This window comes from Bufo bufo, chromosome 9 (assembly GCF_905171765.1).
Source record: "Bufo bufo chromosome 9, aBufBuf1.1, whole genome shotgun sequence".
In the NCBI taxonomy this organism is placed as follows: domain Eukaryota; kingdom Metazoa; phylum Chordata; class Amphibia; order Anura; family Bufonidae; genus Bufo; species Bufo bufo.
In genome coordinates, this window is record NC_053397.1 from 174518213 (window position 1) to 174541463 (window position 23251).

General features: G+C 43.5%; 1 protein-coding gene across 1 annotated transcript in view; it reads left to right on the top strand.

Moving 5' to 3' along the window:
* The window catches only part of NUP210 (nucleoporin 210), a 111533-nt gene that overhangs the window by 43364 nt on the left and 44918 nt on the right, over positions 1 to 23251 (top strand). The window contains exons 17-29 of the mRNA XM_040406850.1: positions 2749 to 2941; positions 3030 to 3136; positions 4187 to 4291; positions 6116 to 6217; positions 16223 to 16351; positions 16503 to 16630; positions 16736 to 16871; positions 18198 to 18260; positions 18363 to 18542; positions 18696 to 18776; positions 19767 to 19898; positions 20119 to 20277; positions 21281 to 21372. Coding sequence (XP_040262784.1) covers positions 2749 to 2941; positions 3030 to 3136; positions 4187 to 4291; positions 6116 to 6217; positions 16223 to 16351; positions 16503 to 16630; positions 16736 to 16871; positions 18198 to 18260; positions 18363 to 18542; positions 18696 to 18776; positions 19767 to 19898; positions 20119 to 20277; positions 21281 to 21372 — 1607 coding nt within the window. The remainder of the gene's footprint in view (positions 1 to 2748; positions 2942 to 3029; positions 3137 to 4186; positions 4292 to 6115; positions 6218 to 16222; positions 16352 to 16502; positions 16631 to 16735; positions 16872 to 18197; positions 18261 to 18362; positions 18543 to 18695; positions 18777 to 19766; positions 19899 to 20118; positions 20278 to 21280; positions 21373 to 23251) is intronic.

Genomic DNA, 23251 nt, shown 5'->3' on the forward strand with positions numbered 1-23251 from the left:
GCATTCTGAATGGAAAAGGATCAGTTCAGTCTCCATTCCGCTTTGGGGCGTTTGCAGCGTTTTAGTGTCCGTCTGATGAAACTGAGCCAAACGGATCCGTCCCCATTGACTTACGTTGTGTGCCAGGACGGATCCGTTTTCACTGACACAATATGGCACAATAGAAAACTGATCCGTCCTACATTGACTTTCAATGTCCATGACGGATCCGCACAAAACGCGAGTGTGAAAGTAGCCTAAACCAAGTGACCTGGTTTGTGCACAATTTCGTATTTTATAAAAAATAACCACAGCCTTGGGGAGTGTTAGTGGTCTAGTGCGGTTAATGACTTCATTCCCAGAAAATGTAGTGTTGTTGTGCTGAATAGAAGCATTTTTATAACAGTGAACAGACATACAGAACCGTTTCATCAGTGGCCAAAAGGTGTGTACATACACTTGGTGTAACTTGGTGCATACCCAGTTACATTCGCTCCCCTTTCTATAAAGTGGCTATAAAGTGATCTTCAGGTACTCAAAGGCATATAATTACGTCTGTGTGCAGTCAGGCATTTCCCTCATTGACATTCATAATTCTTGTCGAGCTGCAGTCATGGGGTATGTGCCTGTGGGAAATCCAACATGTATTTACAAGAGGATCTGCAGCTGAAATTCCGGGCTGAGGCTACTTTCACACTAGCGTTTTTTGCGGATACGTCATGGATCTGCAAAAACGCTTCCGTTACAATAATACAACCGCCGTCATGAACTCCATTGAAAGTCAGTGGAGGACTGATCCTTTTTTTATTGTGTCAGAGAAAACGGATCCCCATTGACTTGCATTGTGTGTCAGGATGGATCAGTCTCTCTCCGCATCCCAGGACGGGCAGAAAAACGCTGCAGGCAAACTGATGCATTCTGAGCGGATCCTTTTCCGTTCAGAATGCATTAGGGCAAAACTGATCCGTTTTGGACCGCTCGTGAGAGCCCTGAACGGATCTCAGAAACGGAAAGCCAAAACGCGAGTGTGAAAGTAGACTGACACTCAAATGTTCAGATGAGGATTTTTTTTTTTTTTTTTTTTTTTTTGTGGCACTCCCACAAAAAAAAAAAAAAAATAACATTTCGGTGCATATGAATGAGGTAAAAATTCACTTAGGGTGCATTCACATCACCGTTTTGCTTTCCGTCAGAAGACGAGAGAGGAAAAAACAAACCCGATCCTGTAAAAAGCGGATCCTGTTGCATCAGTTATGCATAGGATCCATACTATGATCCGTTTCTTTACAGAATCCTGTAAAAAAAAAACGGATCCTGTTGCATCAGTTGTCATCCATTTGAGCTATTTCCGTCTGAGATCCGTTTTTTTTAGACTGTGGGGGGAAAAAAGGACTGCATGCAGGACTTTTTATCCCGTCAAAAAAAAAAAGGGGGATCTCAGACGGATCAAAAGAACGGAAAGCTAAACGGTGATGTGAATGCACCCTTACATTGCATGTGGAACGTCGGTGGGTTTGAAGATTTGGGTGCAGAATCCACACTTAAATCCTTATTAAATCCTGTATATGCATGCATCTTGAAGAAATATTGCATTGTTGGCCACTTCACCTGTTATTAAAGGGGTCGTTCATCAAATTATCCCCTATCCACAGGAAACCGAATAAGCGACTGATCACAATGAAAAAGCCACTCCCTGTGTAATGCAGAGCTGCACAGAAACTCTGGGCCGACTCCCAGATGCAGTGAATCCAATGGTTGCACAGGCAAAATATCCAGCAACCATCAGTAGTACTAAAATTATGTAAGCTTTATTTCATGTCATTCTTCAATAATTAAAATCTAGAGTTGCACATTGTTTAACACGGACCGCATTTCAGACTGTAGCCTACGATATCCTAGTCGTATGACAAAGGACTACGTCATAGTCTGAAACGCATCAGCGTTAAACAATGTGCACAATGGATTTTAATTATTGAAGAAATAAAGCTTGCATGATTATATTACTACTGATGGCTGCTGGATATCTTGCCTGTGCAAGCATCTGATCAATGTGGCCGAACTCAGGAATCCCCCCTGATTATAAGAACTGGGGTCCCGTGCCCCCATATTAATAGAGCAGCCAATCGCGCATGCCTGCTGCTTCATTCATTTTCTGTGCGATTGCTGAAAATGGCTGACAGTGTTTGCCGGTCTCCAGCAGTCTCATGGTATAGGAGTAGATTGGCAGCTGCCATGCACAACCTTCTGCTCCTTTCATATGGCGGCCATTTGGGGGCCAGGAGGTCTGTGGAAGATTGGAATAAACAAGGAATAAGCAGTTGGTGCAGGTCTTTTAATAATAGCGTATTACTAAGTGGCTTAATATACCGATTACCGCATATAATGAAAGAATTAGTGGCCAACCCTTTTAAAGGGATGTTTAAAGCGATGGGTCGCCACCTCGGGCAGTGAATGACTGAGCAGGCCGATGTTAGCACTTTTGGCATGTCCAGCGGAAACTAGGAAGCGAAGAGAAGTTTCGTCATGAGCAGTGTCAGAATGACAGCCGCAGCGCATCAGTGAGGGCAAGTATCTGTTCTTTTAGGTTTTTAAGCTCCACTGCCTCTTTTTTTTTTGGGCGGGAAAAGTGTAAAAGTTCTTTACAGATTTATGATATTTAAAATGGTCTATGTTTTGATCTTTTATTGGTATTGGATTTTATATGAATTTATCCAGTTGAAAAGTAGATATTAAGGATATAACCTATGTTTTTTGTTTTTTTTCTCCTAGATTCCAGTTTCCAACTATCGTAATCAGTTGCTGCAGTTATCGGCCTATGATCACCATGGTAGAAAGTTTGATAACTTTACTTCTTTAGCTGTTGAGTGGGATTCATCCAAGGTGCCCTTAGCCAACTTTGATGCTTCAAAACCCATGGAGTATATTCAGAAAGAAGATGCAGGCGGTCAGAGGAAGATGCATGGTATTACATTTATTTGTGTATTTATACGAAAGTGTCTGAAAATAAAACCGACAACCCCAGGATGTCTCATTTACTGTTATTGTTTTAGGCCTGAACACAGTTCATGTTCATCAGGTATCGGGGACAGCAGTTATTACTGCCACAGCAAATAATTACCAGGAGTCTCATCTCAGAGCTGCCAACGTAAGAACACTGGTATGTATCAAAGCATTCCTGTTTTTTTAATTTTTTGTTTATTTCTCAAGGTATTATAGAAATGATGCCATTGTTCTTTGTAATGCAGATGATGCAACTTTGCTTATGTGACTAAAGAATGTTATGTAGCAGGGTTAACACACACACACTCTTAACTCATTGCGTTATCTTGAAACAAAAGCCATTGAAAAGCAATTGAAGGTGTTTGCTTAACGCATTTAGTTTAGATCACACGTCTCATAAAGCATGTGTGTTAACTCTACTACATTTGTATGTACACTGGTCTCTAAATAAGGGTCCATTCACACGTCCGTAGTGTATTGCGGATCCGCAATACACCCGGGCCGGCACCCCCCATAGAACTGCCTATTCTTGTCCGCGGACAAGAATAGGACATGTTCTATTTTTTGCAGAGCCGCGGCCCGGAAGTTCAGGGCCGAAGCCCGGTAGTTCAGGGCCGCCCTCCGGAAATGCGGATGCCCCATTGAGAATGAATGGGTCCGCCCCCGTTTCCGATATTGCGGAACGGATGCGGACCCATTCGATTTGCGGACGTCTGAATGGAGCCTTAGGCTAAGTTCAGATCTGCGGCCAAATTCCTGTATTCTTTTCCGGCCTAGGGATCGAATTGCCAGCAGGGTTGGATCCGGCATTGATTTGGAGTCCGTTGGGTTTCAGGCATCAGTACTGACCCATTGCCAGACAAAATACCACCGCATACAGCTTTATTATGTCTTTTTTTTGCAGGAACCTCCCCCCACCGGATGTGAACCTAGCCTTACACAGATATAGTTATATGTATATTATAGTTACACTTTAAATTAAGAATCAATGCTGTTCAATGGTATGTTATATGTTTTTTTATGTTTGGATCCGTCTACATATTGACTTGTATTACTTAACCTATCTGATACGTGCCAGAGGGACATTTCTGCCTCTCCTAAAAGGTTTGTTAGAAAAGGGCATGTATGTGTATTTTATTTTTATTCTTTTTGTGTACATGTGTAGTCCTGAATCTTGTATTATAGTGAATGGTCTCTTCTGTTCCAGATTAAAACACTCACACCAGTTGCTGCTAGTCTAGAGCTTCTACTTGTGGAGGATGTGAGGGTGAACCCGGGATCAATTTCCATCTATAATCATCCAAGTGTCACGGTGAGGTTTTGTTTCTTTGAATGTATAGGCGTTCTGCTATGACTGATTATCCTGTGAACTTAAAGGTGTTTTCCGACATTTTAATACTGATGATCTGTCCTCTGGATAGGTCATCAGTATCTGATCGTGGGGGTCAGACACCCGGGACCCCCACCGATCAGCCGTTTGAGAAGGCATCAGCGCTCATGTGAGCGCCGCGGCCTTCTCACCGCTTTTCTTAGGCCTTGTGATGAAACGTTCAGATGCCTAGGCGCAGCTCAGCCCCACAGAAGTGAATGAGGCTGAGCTGCAATATCAAGCGGCGCTGTACTTGGTAAGCTGCGAGAAGGCACTGGCGCTTCTCTGAAACAGCTGATCAGTGGGGGTCCCTGATGTCGGACCCTCACCAATCAGATACTGATGATCTATCCGGAGTATAGATCATCAGTATTAAAATGTCGGAAAACCCTTTTTAATGTAAATTAAGCACTGGAGAACTTCAATAATTCTCATTTGTGTCCTAGAAAATAAAACTTGACATGGCCATTTAAATTAAAGGGGTATTCTGGTTATATCACGTTATCTCCTATCCACAGAATAGGGGATAACTGTTAGATTCGTGAGGGCCTTACCGCCTGGACCCCCAAGATCATGAGAACGGGGACCCTATACCCCGTGGAGCCCCCCCTGAAATGAACGGAGTGGCCAGTCGGAAATGTGTGCGGCTGCTCCTTTCATTTCTGTGGGAGTTCCAGAGAGTGGTCTGTAGACTACTAGAAACAAGGGGCACAGAGCTTAAAGGGGTCCTCTCACTTCAGCAAGTGACATTTATCATGTAGAGAAAGTTAATACAAGGCACTTATTAATCTATTGTGATTGTCCATATTGCCTCCTTTGCTGGCTTGATTCCTTTTTTCATCCCATTGTAAACTGCTAGTTTCCAGGAATTATGACCACCCTGCAATCCAGCAGCGGTGGTCGTGCTTGCACATGGTAGGAAAAGGTGCTGGCCGGGAGCACGCATAGACCACCGCTGTTTCCTATAGTGTGCAAGCACGTCCTTTGCTGCTGGATTGCACGGTGGTCGTAACCCTTGGAAACTAGCAGTGTATAATGTAATGGAAAAATGAATTAAGCCAGCAAAGGAAGCAATATGGACAATCACAATACATTAGTAAGTGCCTTGTAATAACTTTCTCTACATGATAAATGTCATTTTGTAGAAGTGAGACGACCTCTTTTACTTAGTGCTTCTGCCTGCTTCTTTTACTGAACTGTTGGGGTCTCTTCACCTAGATTCCCCCTTATCAAAGTATCTAACATGTCATTTAGTTTCTTAGTTTTTAATTAGGGAGCTCTTCAGACTAGCCACAATTGTAAAAGACGACTCGGGGCCCTTTTACATGTGCCAAGGATCGGGGTATTACCCAAGAAACAAGCAAAACTCGAGTGTATTGAGTGATCGCATCTTTCATGTTTATCTACATCATGTTGCCCTGTGTAAACGGGGGATGCACTGCTGACAATATGCAAAGTGAATGGGGGACAGACTGCTGTAACTTTGCATTGTCATTTTGCATCAGGACATGTGAAGGGCCCCGATCGATGATATACAAGTCAGTCTGCGCTCGTTCTGTCGGGCCATGTAACAGGACCATTAGTGTGCAGATGACAAAGGTCAAGATATCAAAGCTTTTCTAGTGGTCTGCCATCCTGATCCCAGACTGCACAAAGGTCTGGGTAGTGGACTGTATGGTCACTATTAAGTTATTGAAAATGCGTTGGTGCTCAGGGGTTGATATAAATGGCCTTTCTACATTACTCATATTTCACCTTTTATTTCAGGCTGAATTCACAATCGTGGAGGGGTCTGGGTATTTCTTCATTAACAGCAGTGTTCCCAATGTTATTGATACAACTTTTCACGAATCTAAAGGAGTAGTGACGGTGAGTCTGGTGTATTTTACATGTTTCTCATTTAGATAACCTCAGTCCTCTGTCCGCCTTCCATTGCAAGAAGCACAAATATTAATTACTACATATAAGCAATACCTAATATGTATTTTCCAAATTCTCCCTGCCATGTAGTTTTGTATCTTTTGCAGGAAAGCACGGATTCAAAAGCCCACGGGAGCGCTTCTAGTGTGGAGTGCACACGACCAGTGCCCGTACATTGCGGACCCACCTTTTGCGGTTCGCAATATGTTTACGGAGCCTTTACGGTCATGTGAATGGGCCCAAAGGCTGAGTTGACACTTCAGTTATTTGGTCAGTTATTTCGATCAGTTATTGTCAGCCAAAATCAGGTGTGGGTCAAAAACACACATTAAGTGCAAATTGTTACATTCACAGAGTGCAATAACTGATGGAAATTACTGACCAAAGTGTGAACTCCGCCTTAGGGTACTTTCACACTTGCGGCAGAGGATTCCGGCAGGCAGTTCTATCCGGCAATACGGACGCAAACTGATTGCATTTGTCAGACGGATCCATCTGACAAATGCATTGAAACACTGGATCTGTCTCTCTGGTGTCATCTGGCATAACGGATCCAGTATTAAAAAAAAAAAATTTGCATTTTTTAAAGGTCTGTGCATGCGCAGACTGGAAAGCCGGATCCGTTTTGCCGGAACACTTAATGCCGGATGCGGCACTAATACACTTCAATGTAAATTAATGCCGCATCCGGCATTCCAGAAAGTGATCAGCATTTTTGGCCGGAGATAAAACTGCAGCATGCTGCGGTATTTTCTCCATCCAAAAAAATGTAAGAGGGACTGAACTGATGAATCCTGAACAGATTGCTCTCCATTCGGAATGCATTAGGATAAAACTGATCAGTTTTTTCCTGGTATTGACTCTGAGCTCCTGTGATGGAACTCAATACCAGAAAACAAAACTGCTAGTGTGAAAGTACCCTTAGTTCCAGCAGTTTTGAGGAGGTGCTCCATTTATTCAAATGGCAGGATTCCCTATAAGTTGGGGTTATGATGCAGTGTTCCACATTGTATAATCCACATAAAATCCACAGTAAGATTTTGAGATGTTACTTTTACCATTGAAGCAGTTAAAGGAAAATGTTCCTAGAACTCTTTATTCAGTAAGTCTGTGATTGTGAAGTTCTTTGTGCTTTCTGTGGCACCATATGTTAATTATAGTGTTTTAGGGGGATATGTGAGTGGTGCATTTATAAGGGAGCTACTGACCACAGCACACACTTACATATATAATGGCCAATTACATGTAGAGGACACAGTGAAACTTGCAATTGCCTGTACAAATGACAATGCTGCATGGGGGCACATCAGTGGTGAAATTCAGTTAAAGGGTAACTGTCATGTTTTCATCAAAAAATAAATTTTGCCATATGTTACTGCTGCAGCAGCATTATGCATAAAAAAAGCAATCTTTAGTTTCTTCACAAACCACTGTTTTCCTTGAGTTTTCCCCTTAGTTACGGCTGTTTAAACATTTACAATATGAAGACCTTCTCAAGATGGCTCCTCTGCCAGTTCTCTGACGCCAAAACTGCTTTCCCTCACTTCCCATACACACTTGCTGTAGCCAGCAGCTCCCTGCAGCCAATCAGATTGGATTACTGAGAGACACGCCTCCTCACTCTGAAGCCTAATGCAGGCATGCAGTGTGAAGGACCGCCCCTCCGTATTCTGTTTATACTAAAAAGAAGACAGAAAAGACATAGCAGCAGTCTTTTAAGGGAGCAGTGGAAAGGGACAGAGGACATTAATGAAAGCTGTTATTATAAGGTAATTACAGATCTTTTGACAATCATTGACAAACTAACTTAGGTATACATGCCTAGCTCTAATAAACTAGCAAATAAAATAAAAATATGACAGTTATCCTTTAACAAATTTTTATCAGGGTGCTGTCTCCCCAATACGTACCTCTGTGATCCTATTTGTCTACAATAAAGAAAACCTTGGACTTTATCCTGGTGCTAGACTATTTCATTGAATACGGAAACTAGCAATTCCCTGTAGAAATGACACTGCTGTGTGGGGGGTACTCGGTGTGGTCCTACTATGTGGTAGTCTTCTGTGAACACTACAACTGGGAACAATTCATGGACATCATTGGCATCATTAGGTTTGTATACTACTTTGTATGTTTCTATGCCTCAATGAGCAGCCAGCTAGCCATTACATAAAACAGTTAGGCTGCGCTCACACGGGCGAGATTTCCGCACGGGTGCAATGCGGTAGGTGAACGTATTGCACCCGCACTGAATCCCGACCTATTCATTTTAATGGGGCTGTTCAGATGACCGGTGATTTTCATGCATCACTTGTGCGTTGCGTGAAAATCGCAGCATGCTCTATATTCTGCGTTTTTCACGCAACGCAGGCCCCATAGAAATGAATGGGGTTGCGTGAAAATCGCAAGCATCCGCAAGCAAGTGCGGATGCGGTGCGATTTTCACGCATGGTTGCTAGGTGACAGTCTATTCACTGTATTATTTTCCCTTATAACATGGTTATAAGAGAAAATAATAGCATTCTGAATACAGAATGCTTAGTAGGTGATCAATTGAGGGTTAAAAAAATTTACTCGCCTTCTCCTCTTGTTCGCGTAGTTCCCAGTCTCTTCTTTACTTCTTAAAAGATGAACTATCGGCTAGGACCTGTGGTGACATCAGATCACATGCTCCAATCAGATCACATGCTCCCCCCCCCCCTTTCCACCCTTTTGTGTAGGTCCCCCCTGAATGGGCTCCCTCCCTGTCGAACCATGGGAACCTTGCCTGACTCGCCCAATCCCCGGCGGAGTCGCTGGAGCGCTACCTACGAATTGCGGTCTCCCCCCCCGGCTCACGCTCAGATACAGGGTCACGCAAGGAGTAGCCCACGGACCAACCTCTGGTGGTCTTAACTAGCTTCCACCCCTCCTCGGCACCCTCTGTGAGGTCAAGACAAACGTGCACGGAGGAACCTACCCTACCCAGGTTTCGGTGCCCCTCTAGTGGACTTTCGGATGGCGCTCTCCTGCCTGCACAGGTTATTACCGCACTGGTAAGGCAGCCGTCCCCGTGATTAGCAACTGGGACACCTACGCGGTGTCTCTGGTACGTACGCCCTCGTAGGCTGTACACGACAGACCTTCCTGGTTCCCCTATCCAGGGGCTATGTTCCAGGCAAGCTGATAATTCAGGCAAACGCCTCTTGTAGGGTTGGTAACCCTCCTCGGCCTCTAAAGGTTCTTTTGTAGTAGCCTGTATCAGAGAATACAGGCCGGCTTTTATTGCCGTGGCGATTAGTTCCTACACTTACTCCAGATGCTGTAGCCATTACCCCTGGTTGGCTCGATGGTGTTCCACGTGGCTCTATTTCCCCCTGCCGGGTGAGATATACAGGCCGCCTTCAATTGCCGTAGCAATTGCCCCTGTAGAGTTCCTACACCATCTCCAGATGCTGTAGCCAATACCCCTGGCGGGCTCTATTGTGTTCCATGTATCTGGTATTGAGTGGTTTTGTGCTACGCTTTTCATTTCCACCTTATGGTCTCCTTCAGGAGGGACTTCCTCCGGTTTGTAGAATCTTCCTCCTTAGATTGTTGGGAGTACTCTCCTTCTCCTCCCATGTCCCTCAGTCCAGTGTGTCCCTGCTGAGATTTCCTGGGCCTGCATCTTCCTGATACTTCATTTGGCCGGAGTTTCTCCGGTCTTGCGCTTTTCAGCGATATTTTGTTTTCAGAGGCTCGTTCCTCGTCTCCTGGTTTTGGGATGCAGGTCTTATCTTATCTTATCTTTTTTCATGGCCTTTACTTGCAACCCCCTCCCTTTCCAAGGGTTGGCGGTTTCCCTTGGCGCCTTTGGGGTTTTCACCTTTCAATAGGGCGCTTAACTTCATCACCTGCTTTGCGGTGGGGGGAGATCTGCTCACTTCATTGTGAGCCTTGCCTTGGCTTCTCTCACTCCAGTGTGTCCCTGCTGAGATTTCCGGGGCCTACATCTGGTCCCCTTTTTTCCCCTGATACTCTGGCCAGAGTTTCTGCGGTCTTGCGCTTCTCAGCGATATTTTGTTTTCAGGGGCTCGTTCTTCGTCTCCTGATTTTGTGATGCCGGTCTTATCTTTTCTCTTTTCGTGGCATTTACTTACAACCCCTTCCCTTTACAAGGGTTGGCGGTTTCCCTTAGCGCCTTTGGGGTTTTTCCTTTCAATAGGGCGCTTATCTTCATCACCTGTTTTGCGCTAAGGGGAGGCTTGCTCCCTTCTCATGTGAGCCTTGCTATGGCTTCCCTCACTCGTTTGGCCTTCAGTGAGTCCATGTTCCCTTGTTCCCCTGGCCTGTCAGGGGTTGACCTCAGGGTGTTTGTGCTTTTGCCTGAGTCAATTAGAATGTTGGGTAGCTCCACTACGTGGAGCTGTCCTACTTTCTCTCTCCAGCCTTTGGATGAGCTGGGTGTTTCCCTTTTGCCTTCTTTTTGCATTTGGGTCCTTCTCCCAGGCATTTGTCCTGGGGTGCGGGCAGTCTTCGCTGTTGCTTCATTGGGGTTTCTCCCTTTATTATGAGGCTTCTTGCCTATTCTGTGCTTTCCTCCTGTTGAGTCACATGGTTCTCCTGCACCTGTATGCCCAACCGGTGGCATGGCTGTCCTTTTCCCACCCTCGGGGACTGCTTTGGGACGTCCCATGGTGCTGTGTCCCCCAATGCCATGCACGAGAAAATTGGATTTTTTGTACTCACCGTAAAATCCTTTTCTCGTAGTAGGCATTGGGGGACACAGATCCCACCCTATGTTGTTTTACTTCCGCTTCTCCGGGCTGGTCTCTTGATTTTTCCCGGTACGGGAGTTGTTGGTTCCTTGCCTTTCTTCTCTCTCCTACTGCTTTTGGTACAAACTGAGCTGCCTAGTGTCTGTGGAGAGGGTATAGCCCAACGGGAAGGAGCCAACACTTTTTATGTCTAGTGTCACCTCCTAGTGGTAGTTGGACATATACCCATGGTGCTGTGTCCCCCAATGCCTACTACGAGAAAAGGATTTTACGGTGAGTACAAAAAATCCAATTATCTGATCTGTGGCAGTCCGATTCCTGGCACCCCGGCCAATCAGCTGTTTGAAGAGAACGCATTTTCTTCACGTTTTACCTGCTCACGTCTACATGGTATCAAAATACAATGTGTCCCGGAAAAAAATTGCCCTCATATGACTACATGAACAGAAAATATAAAAAAAGTGGAAGGCAGTAAGGAAAAAAAACAAAGTACATAACCGAAAATTGGCTGTGTCCTTATGGGGTTACTCACTTAGTACTCTTGCACCTAGAAGTTTGGTGTGTGTGTGTGTGTGTGTATATATAATATTATATTTATTCATTTCTCATTGCGAATCACTTTGTTGTTATGGGTTTTTCGATGTGTAATTGCCATTTTGTCAGTTGTCTTAACTCTTTTCTACGTTAAGGTATCCAAAGCTGAATTTGTGTTATTAAATCCACTAAATCAATGTATTTTCGTGGTAGAATTCTCATTTTGCGCAATGGTCTATTAGTGTTAATGGATCTGACTTTCAGACCTGTGCTTGCTTATGACTCAATAAGCCAACTCTACCCCGAGGAAGCTGCATTGGTTTTCTTCAGCGGTGGCCTACATATACCAGACCTAACTTTCTCCTTCTTTACACCTTTCCTATTTTAGTGTCTGTTGTTTCAGCCGATATAGTATGGGGGTCTTATTAATGCACATGCACCATCGCACTGTTGAAGTAAAAAATTCAATGATCTCCAAAAGGCATAAAGTTAAAGATGAAACAAACTTTTCAACATTTTAGGCAATATTAGTGTATTATTTTGGTTTTGTACAATTTTTGTGGAAAAAGGAAAGGAGTACCTTGCAAAAGTATGGGAACCCAAGGAGATTTGAGCGCTCAGATAACTTTGACCGAGGTCTCAATCATCGTTGTGAAAGGCCAGGTGATGCAAATTTTAAAGCTTTATACATACCCAGACTCCTCTAATCTTGTCCTGAAAAAAAGCAGCCGTGGGTTCTTCTAAGCAGCTGCCTAACACTCTGAAAATGGTTGAGGGACACAAAGCAGGAGAAGGCTACAAGTAGAAGTCAAAGCGTTTTTAGGTTGCCACTTTCTCAATTTGAAATGTAATTAAGAAATGGCCGTTAACAGGCACAGTGGAGGTCAAGACAAGGTAAGAACATCTAAACAAGCCTGATTCATTTTGGAAATAAGTCCTGTGAACCCATAAGGTTAAAACAGAACTCTTTGGCCACAGTGAGCAAAGGAATGTTTGGATTAAAAAGGGCACAGAAAGAATGCCTCTCCAACCATTAAGCATGGGGATGGATCAATCATGCTTTGGGGATGTATTGCAGCCAATAGCACAGGGAACATTTCATGACTAGAGGGAAGAAATGGATTCAATAAAATTCCAACAAATTATGGAAGCAAACATAACACCAACTGGAAAAAAAAAAGAGGATGGCTTCTACAAATGGATAATGACCCTAAACACACCTTAAAATCCACAATGGATTACCTCAAAAGGTGCAAGCTGAAGGTTTCACCATGGCCCTCACAGTCCCCTGATCTGAACATCATTGAAAATCTGTAGATAGACATCAAAGGAACAGTGTATGCAAGACTGGAAGACTTTTGCAAGGAGGAATGGATGAAAATCCCTCAAACAAGAATTGAAAGACTCTTAAATAAAAGTAGAGGGATGGCACTCAAAACAATTGGGGTGTATGGAAAAGTAATACTATTTAATATAGAATAGCTGATAATAAAAATATAAAACACATGTAATCGATAATCAATATAAAAAGTACATAGTGGTAATATCGATAGAAAGATAAAAATATGAAGATGGTTGAGTGATCTATAATAAATAGATAATAGATATCAATTCAATACAATCCTGCTGGGAAGAAAGAGGGAAAAAGGCAGTCTTATAGGCCTGTTGGAAAAGAATCTGGTCATATATAGTATTGAAATGACCAATATAGTCCTGGTATCATGTAATGTCAATTTATGGAAAATCCTGCTGGAAAAGAATACTCCTGGTATGGGAGGAGAAAGGGCAGTCTTGTGAACCTGTTAGGATGAAAGAAGGTCCAGTATCATGGCATATATTCCAGTAGGGAGATGGGGTATCCTGATGTTAGTTGAAAGGTGGATACCTTTCTATAAGGGTTTAGTTAGAGATCCCAAGATTATGGGGAGGAAGCAAAACGGGTCCGGTTTTGTTTCAAGTTGTTATTCACAGATCCGGTATCGGCAAGCTGTGGAATAAAGACTGCTTTGTAAGCAGGTACATTACCCTCCTTGCGGCTGTTGATGAGCTGGTCAGCGGTTCCTGTCTGGGCGGCGGTGTCCACGTGTGCCGTTCCCGCTCGCTGTCTGCTCAGGCCGTTGGTTGCTGCTGGGTGTCGTCACTTCCGGTGACGTCACCTGCGTTCCTAGGATCTCCCGCTCAGTGCTGTTTGCAGCTTGCCACGTGGAGGCAAATGGCGGGGAATAGAAAAACGCAAAGACTTGAAAGACTCTTGGCTGGCTCCAAAAAGTGTTAACAAGCTGTGATACTTGCCAAAGGGGGTGCTACTAGGTACTAACCATGCAGGGTGCCCAAATTATACAGTCGTGGCCAAAAGTTTTGAGAATGACACAAATATTCGTTTTCACAAAGTTTGCTGCTAAACTGCTTTTAGATCTTTGTTTCAGTTGTTTCTGTGATGTAGTGAAATATAATTACACGCACTTCAAACGTTTTAAAGGCTTTTATCGACAATTACATGACATTTATGCAAAGAGTCAGTATTTGCAGTGTTGGCCCTTCTTTTTCAGGACCTCTGCAATTCGACTGGGCATGCTCTCAATCAACTTCTGGGCCAATTCCTGACTGATAGCAACCCATTCTTTCATAATCACTTCTTGGAGTTTGTCAGGATTAGTGGGTTTTTGTTTGTCCACCCGCCTCTTGAGGATTGACCACAAGTTCTCAATGGGATTAAGATCTGGGGAGTTTTCAGGCCATGGACCCAAAATGTCAACGTTTTGGTCCCCGAGCCACTTGGTTATCACTTTTGCCTTATGGCACGGTGCTCCATCGTGTTGGAAAATGCATTGTTCTTCACCAAACTGTTGGATTGTTGGAAGAAGTTGCTGTTGGAGGGTGTTTTGGTACCATTCTTTATTCATGCCTGTGGCCCACTCCCTTGGATGAAAAGCAACCCCACACATGAATGGTCTCCGGATGCTTTACTGTTGGCATGACACAGGACTGATGGTGGCGCTCACCTTTTCTTCTCCGGACAAGCCTTTTTCCAGATGCCCCAAACAATCTGAAAGAGGCTTCATCGGAGAATATGACTTTGCCCCAGTCCTCAGCAGTCCATTCACCATACTTTCTGCAGAAGATCAATCTGTCCCTGATGTTTTTTTTGGAGAGACGTGGCTTCTTTGCTGCCCTTCTTGACACCAGGCCATCTTCCAAAAGTCATCGCCTCACTGTGCGTGCAGATGCGCTCACACCTGCCTGCTGCCATTCCTGAGCAAGCTCTGTACTGGTGGCACTCCGATCCCGCAGCTGAATCCTCTTTAGGAGACTATCCTGGCGCTTGCTGGACTTTCTTGGACGCCCTGAAGCCTTCTTAACAAGAATTGAACCTCTTTCCTTGAAGTTCTTGATGATCCTATAAATTGTTGATTGAGGTGCAATCTTAGTAGCCACAATATCCTTGCCTGTGAAGCCATTTTTATGCAATGCAATGATGGCTGCACGCGTTTCTTTGCAGGTCACCATGGTTAACAATGGAAGGACAATGATTTCAAGCATCACCCTCCTTTTAACATGTCAAGTCTGCCATTTTAACCCAATCAGCCTGACATAATGATCTCCAGCCTTGTGCTCGTCAACATTCTCACCTGAGTTAACAAGACGATTACTGAAATGATCTGAGCAGGTCCTTTAATGACAGCAATGAAATGCAGTGGAAAGTTTTTTTGGGGATTAAGTTAATTTTCATGGCAAAGAAGGACTATGCAATTCATCTGATCACTCTTCATAACATTCTGGAGTATATGCAAATTGCTATTATAAAAACTTAAGCAGCAACTTTTCCAATATTTATGTAATTCTCAAAACTTTTGGCCACGACTGTAGATTCCGGCCCTTTTCCTTTTTAGGGTACTTTCACACTAGCGGTTTTTATTTTTTTCCGGCACGGAGTTCCATCATAGGGGCTTAATACCGGAAAAGAACTGATCAGTTTTATCCCCATGCATTCTGAATGGAGAGAAATCCGTTCAGGATGTCTTCAGTTCAGTCACTGAACGGCGTTTTGGACAGAGGAAATACCGCATGTAGACCGGTAAAAATGTGAAAAAAAAAATATATCGGATCAGTTTCTCCGGATGTCATACGGAGAGACGGATCCGTTCTTGCAATGCATTTGTAAGAAGGATCTGCATCTGGTTCCGTCTACAAATGTTGTCCGTTTGCATGCAGATTGCCGGATCACTCTGCCGCAAGTGTGAAAGTAGCCTCATTTTGAAAATGTAATAGATTGAAATAAATTGCTTTTGCGTAAAATACAAAGGGATTGTGTCCTTTTGGAGATCATTTCATCTTCAAACTTGCTTAACCGTGCACAGTAACAGTCATTTTTACTAGGTGTGCCCAAACTTCTGCATGCCACTGTACATCCTTTGTTTTCAGATATTGTTGCTACATATTTGTAACTTTACTATTTTGGAGGTGGACGTATCTTGTGGATTGTTGTATGACATTGATCATATTGGCCTGGTTGGCTCTTACCTTATTACAGGTGGTCAACTTTCTAGGGCCTCTTTATTTTTGAGCTCACCTCTTTGTTTGAATTTTTACGTTTTTAATTGGTTTTAATTATTTGTACCCTCTTTTTTTACTTTCTCTTTTTTTCTGTACATTTATACTTATGACTTAATATCTCTTACAGGTTTATCCTTTGCGTCCAGGAACGCTATCCGTCATGGTTTACGACCTTTGTCTGGCTTTCCCTGCCCCAGCCACCGTTAACGTTCAAGTGTCGGATATCTTCCAGGTGGATGTTCGGATGGTTGACAAGGTATCTGTATACATTTACTTTCATTACATGGATCATTACTATGGTACATTTAATAAACTGCTCAATCATTAGACTTCACAGACAGCAATGTTTTAAACCAGCATTACACCATAATATGAAACTCCTAACCTGCTTTCTTCAACTGATACAGGTAGAAATTGGGAAGACTGTTAAAGCCTATGTGAGGGTCCTGGACTCCTCTCAAAAGCAATTTCTTGCTAAATATTTTACCTATATGAACTTGGAGCTGGGATCGTCCTCACAAATTGTGTCGATCAAGTGAGTGCGTTGTGGAAACTTCCATAGACTTTTTCGGAAGTATATTTTAAGTTACTATGTGCATATCATTTTGTGTTACCACATTATTTGGTTTTCACCTTGCAGAGCCCTGAGTGAAAACGTGGATGAATTTACAGCTGTCTATGCTGTCAAAGGTCTCGCCATAGGACAGACAAGTCTCACTGCATCTGTTGTTGACAAAGCTGTTAACAAAATAGACTCTTCACCTAGACCATTAGAGGTAACTCGTTTTGCACTGACATTATATGTTGCCTTTGATAGTAAAAAATGAAAAACCGATCTCATATAGTACGAGAGTCCCTATCTAATAAAAAGAACCAGCCCTGTACCTCGCATGAATCCGGAGATCTCCCCATCCGTTACTACAGTTGCTGTGCTAGGTTTATTTGAAGCTTGTAGCTTAGGGGGCGAATCCTTTCTACTGCAGTTGCTGGCAGTTGAATGGTGAAACTGAGCATGTGCCTTCATGTCAGTGAGCAGGACAGAGAAATTAGAAAAAGGCCAAACAGCAGAGGGCGATATACAGATAGACTTCAGTGAAAAACTCACTGGTAGTGATGAGCGAATTTCAGTTTTGGAAGTTTGGGTATGTGCTGAATTGTGTTATGGATTCCGTTACCATGGACCATAACGCAATTCTATGATGGAATGCATTACGAAATGCCTTTAGAGGCATTCCGTCATAATAGAAGTCTATGGCCAGCATAACTGATCCGTCCGGTTTCCGTTATGCAGGAATCCTCTAACTGTTGCGCCACAATCTGCCCCTGAAATACATGTAATATAGGTGTATTTCAGGTTGATAAATGACCGCCTAAGTTTTTACACCCCGCACCTACTGGCGTGAGAGTGTGCCAATACTTGCTAAATCGGACATACACCTCCTTGCCTAGCCAACCACTTTCCCACTCACTTATGGTGTACAGTCACAAAGTCACACTTTTTTTGCACCCTTTTAAACCAAAAAACTGCGATACAGATTTTTGCTCTCAACGGACTCTGCCCTCCCTCTTGACTGACAGGGCCAGACATCCCGCCTGGTCCTGTCAGTCTCGCACCTGTGCCGTTGCTCTGGGTTACAGCGCTAGCACAGAGGCTGTGCTGCTGCTACCTGAGCAACGCAGATGCCAATTGTGCATGCGCTGCTCACGTCTGGGTACAGTGGCGCATGAACAGTCAGCATTTGCACTACTCGGATAGCAGCAGCAGAGCCTCTGCACTTGTCGCTACTCAGAACAATGGCGCAGGCTTGAGATTGACAGGGCCAACCAAGATGTCTTGCCCTGTCAATCAAGGGTTGAGTGGACAGCCCCTCATGGCTGATTTGTGAACGAATTTGGTTTGTATGAATCAATTTGCTGATCACTATTAGGCAACTTAGGGTTAGTGTTCGTTTAAAACAGTAGATTAATTCTATTTCGGCTAGTAAACAAAAAATTTGCTTATCGCTTCTGATACCAAATGGCTTACAGCGTATTCACACCATATGTAAAAAAGGGATTCTACAAATATTTTGGATCTCACATTTCGCTCCCTTATGTCACAGGTATTCCCTCCATTCCAACTTTTGCCAAGACGAATTGTACTCCTTATTGGTGCTACAATGCAGGTGAATATTTTGCAATGGTAGTACCGTAATGTTAATTGGGTTGACCTCTCAAGAATTCTCGGTTAGAGTATGTATTGAAATAATTTATCTGCTGTTATCTAGATAACGTCAGAAGGAGGTCCACAGCCTCAGTCCAACATCATCTTCTCGATCACTGATCAGAATGTCGCCTCTGTAAACAGTAATGGATTGGTGAAAGGGGCAAAAGTGGGAAATGGTACCGTGACGGGCGTCATTCAGGCGGTTGATACGGAATCTGGAAAAGTGGCCATAGTTTCTGAGGTAATTTCCTTCTGGGAAATGGTTAAGATGAAAAGAGCAAAAGGTCAAGAAATGCTACAGAGAAGTATATGTTCACGGCGTTACTGTGACTTGTAAGGAGCTGAATGGATTGTTTTCTGTAATTGAGTGTTTATTTTTTAATTCTCTTTTCAGGATAAAGTACAGATTGAGGTAATTCAGCTAAAAGGTGTCCGGATTCACGCCCCAGTCACCAGAATGAAAAGTGGCACACAGGTGAGACATGCTCAGTAGAACACTGAATAAATTATACTTACCTGGTCCACTATTCTGGGTGTGTATGTATAGATATATATATAAATATATATATATATATATATACACTCACACACACACACATATAGTTGCTTCCTTTTACGCTTGCAGATTTCGGCCATTTCATTGATTCCCATCATAAATAAAAAATATATATATGTTCATAGAAGCCCATAGTATAGGTCTTCTTACCTTCCAGACAAGAAGGCAGTTTGCAACATTCATGGGAAGAATAGACAGCACATGACGGCTGCAAGCACCAGCAGGGATCAGAGTGGTGACATGGGACATTTTAAAGTTTTTTTTTTTATTATTTATTGTATTCATTTTATACTGCCCTCTCCTCTCCAAATTTTACAAAATCTTGGAGAACTGCTTTAAGGAATTACTAAAAGAGGACTTGTCACTACTCGGCGCGCCTCTCTTGTCACTACTTGGCCCACGGTCATTTTAGTTAAAAATTGTAGTCACCATAAAATAACAATTCTGAAGCATTTTTTTCCTACTAGATGTTTTTGAAAAAATTGAAAACCGGGTGTTACAAGTGGGGGCCGGAGGGACTTATTCCTGCACAGTCTGACATTGTCCAGACTCATAGTATCAAACTGTAGGGACACACCTATTTGACCAGAGGAATGATAACGCCCCGTTGTCGTTTTTTTTCATATGTTTTTAGGAGAAATAACAGTGGAACGACCACAACACAGAGTTATGAGAAAAGTCTCCAGAATTGTTATTCTATAGGGAATGTGAGCATTTACTTAAACAGACAGGTCCCTTCTATACTTTACTTTACTTTTCACTGATGTTTGAAAATCTTTAGTCAAGGTTTAAATGGCATTACTTCTTATTATAATTACTATCGGGAAATTGAGATGGTCATATGCAAATAATGTTATGTTTTAATTTTTATTTTTTTACTATTATTTTTATTTTTTTAACCCCTGACAGATGCCAGTTTATGTTATGGGAATATCTAGCAGCCAAACACCGTTCACCTTTGGTAATGCTGTTCCTGGTCTTACTTTCCACTGGTCGGTGATAAAACGGGATTTTATAGAGGTGAAGAGCAGGCATGATGAGGTAAGGAGGGCGGTGTGTGCTGGAAATATGCATATGTTAGAATGTCATAATGTGAAATGCTCCCTATGCAAGAAGAGATGGCCTCTCCGAATATTATTTGATGCCTCAGGTCTGTATCAGATGAGCAGGTCCTTAAAGGTGACAGCTTTTTATAAGGTGTTATAAAGCATTTGATATTCCATGGCCTCCAAGTACATAATTGTTCTGACTTTCTTTCCAGGCATCTATTAATCTACCAGAACAATACAACTTCGCTATGAATGTTTATGCTAAAATGAAAGGAAAAACTGGACTAAGAGTAACGGTACGAGTAACAAACACTTCAGCAAATCAGTTCTTTGGCCAGACACGGGAATTCTCAGATGAGGTTCAGATTCAGGTAAAGTATGAAAACACGTTCCTCGTTCTATGCCATCCTCCATTAGCGCTATCATGAATTGTATAATTACTGTATTAGCAGATCTGTGAGTCTGTCATTGTCTTACCTTCCATAGATACTGCAGGGATTGAGGTTTTGTAGCTTTAAGGGCTCTTTCACACTTGCGTAGTTCTGTTCCGGCATAGAGTTCCGTCGTCGGGGCTCTATGCCGGAATAATCCTGATCAGGATTATCCCCATGCATTCTGAATGGAGAGAAATCCGTTCAGGATGCATCAGGATGTCTTCAGTTCCGGAACGGAACGTTTTTTGGCCGGAAAAAATACCGCAGCATGCTGCGCTTTTTGCTCCGGTCAAAAATCCTGAACACTTGCCGCAAGGCGGGATCCGGAATTAATGCCCATTGAAAGGCATTAATCCGGATCCGGCCTTAAGCTAAACGTCGTTTCGGCGCATTACCGGATCCGACGTTTAGCTTTTTCTGAATGGTTACCATGGCTGCCAGGACACTAAAGTCCTGTTTGCCATGGTAAAGTGTAGCGGGGAGCGGTATACTTACCGTCCGTGCGTCTCCCATGGCGCTTCAGAGTGACGTCAGTGCGCCCCACGCGCATGGATGACGTGATCACATGGATCACGTCATCCATGCGCATGGGGCGCTCTGACGTCATTCTGGAGCGCCCGGGGAGCCGCACAGACTGTAAGTATACTGCTCCCCCGCTCCCCACTACTACTATGGCAACCAGGACTTTAATAGCGTCCTGGGTGCCATAGTAACACTGAACGCATTTTGAAGACGGATCCGTCTTCAAATGCTTTCAGTTCACTTGCGTTGTTACGGATCCGGTGGGCACCTCCGGCAAATGGAGTGCACGACGCATCCGGACAACGCAAGTGTGAAAGAGGCCTTCGTTATTAATCAGTTAAAATAAAACACAACAATAATATCCTTTCTACTGAAAGTATTTCTCTATAAGACTTCTAACATCGAGTCCCTATTCCAGGTGTTTGAACGATTACATTTAATAAACCCAAGCATAGAAGCTGAGCAGATACTTATGTCTCCGAATTCTAACTTGAGGCTGCAAACAAACAGGTAATTGAGTCGCATCGTGTCTCGTAAATGTATAATGGACTGATTTTTATTTTATTTTTTCAGTCTCTGAAGTGTATTTTAAATTCCGTTACAAAAATAAAATAAAAAGTGTGGAAAAAAGGAGCTTTGTTCACCTTTTTTAATGCATATTCAAAGTGGTTTTCATCCTTAGGACAGGCCATCAATATCGGATCGTAAGGGAGGGTCTGGCACTTGACACCACCGCTGATTAGCCGGTTGAAAGTGGCAACAGACTTTTCACTTTTACATTGGTACTTCCACCCTCACTCCTTCGACTTAAAGGGGTTGTCTTATTTCAGCAAATTGGTGAACGTAACCCCTGAATATGAGCAGTGTTTGTAAAATGATGCAAGAATTAATCCAGCCAGCAAAGGAAGCAATATGGCAATAACAATACATTAGTAAGTGCCTTGTATTAACTTTGTCTACATGATAAATGCCATTTGCTGAAGTGAGACAACTCCTTTAATTCATTTAAAGATGGCGTTGTGGCTTAGCAATGAAGAAGCTGCAGCCATCACCTAAGAGCAGGAATGCCAATCCCTGGGACCCCCCCCTCCTATCAGCTGTTTGAGAAGGCAGCGATGCTGGCAGTAGTGCTGCTGCCTTCTCCTTGCTCACCAAGCACAGCAGCGTACATAGTATATTGTCTGTGCTTGTTATCGTGCTTATCTCCAATCATTTCAATGGGGCTGAGGTGCGCCTAGGCCAGGGGTCTGCAACCTTTAAGACATAAGGAGCCACTTTGACCCGTTTCCGAAGGAAAAAAAAAACTGGGAGCCGCAAAACCATTGCAACATATTTTAAAACAAATATAACACTGCATATATTGTTTCTTACCTTAATGCTATATACAGGATCGTGCAGTCAGCTGTCAATCTGAAGAAAAAAAGGACTTTTTCACTTAACAATGTAAAATATATTTTTGCAAATTAATAGCTAATTAAAATATTTAATTTACCTTTACCAGACCACCCCCAATCATGTGCCAGTAATACCAGACCCCCCCAATCATGTGCCAGTAATACCAGACCCCCCTCCAATCATGTGCCAGTAATACCAGACCCCCCTCCAATCATGTGCCAGTAATACCAGACCCCCCTCCAATCATGTGCCAGTAATACCAGACCCCCATCCAATCATGTGCCAGTAATACCAGACCCCCCTCCAATCATGTGCCAGTAATACCAGACCCCCCTCCAATCATGTGCCAGTAATACCAGACCCCCCTCCAATCATGTGCCAGTAATACCAGACCCCCCCAATCATGTGCCAGTAATACCAGACCCCCCAATCATGTGCCAGTAATTCCACACCCCCCTCCAATCATGTGCCAGTAATACCAGACCCCCCTCCAATCATGTGCCAGTAATACCAGACCCCCCTCCAATCATGTGCCAGTAATACCAGACCCCCCTCCAATCATGTGCCAGTAATACCAGACCCCCCTCCAATCATGTGCCAGTAATACCAGACCCCCCTCCAATCATGTGCCAGTAATACCAGACCCCCCAATCATGTGCCAGTAATTCCACACCCCCCTCCAATCATGTGCCAGTAATTCCACACCCCCCTCCAATCATGTGCCAGTAATACCAGACCCCCCTCCAATCATGTGCCAGTAATACCAGACCCCCCTCCAATCATGTGCCAGTAATACCAGACCCCCCTCCAATCATGTGCCAGTAATACCAGACCCCCCTCCAATCATGTGCCAGTAATACCAGACCCCCCTCCAATCATGTGCCAGTAATACCAGACCCCCCTCCAATCATGTGCCAGTAATACCAGACCCCCCTCCAATCATGTGCCAGTAGTTATACCAGACTTCCCCCCCCCCCCCAATCATGTGCCAGTA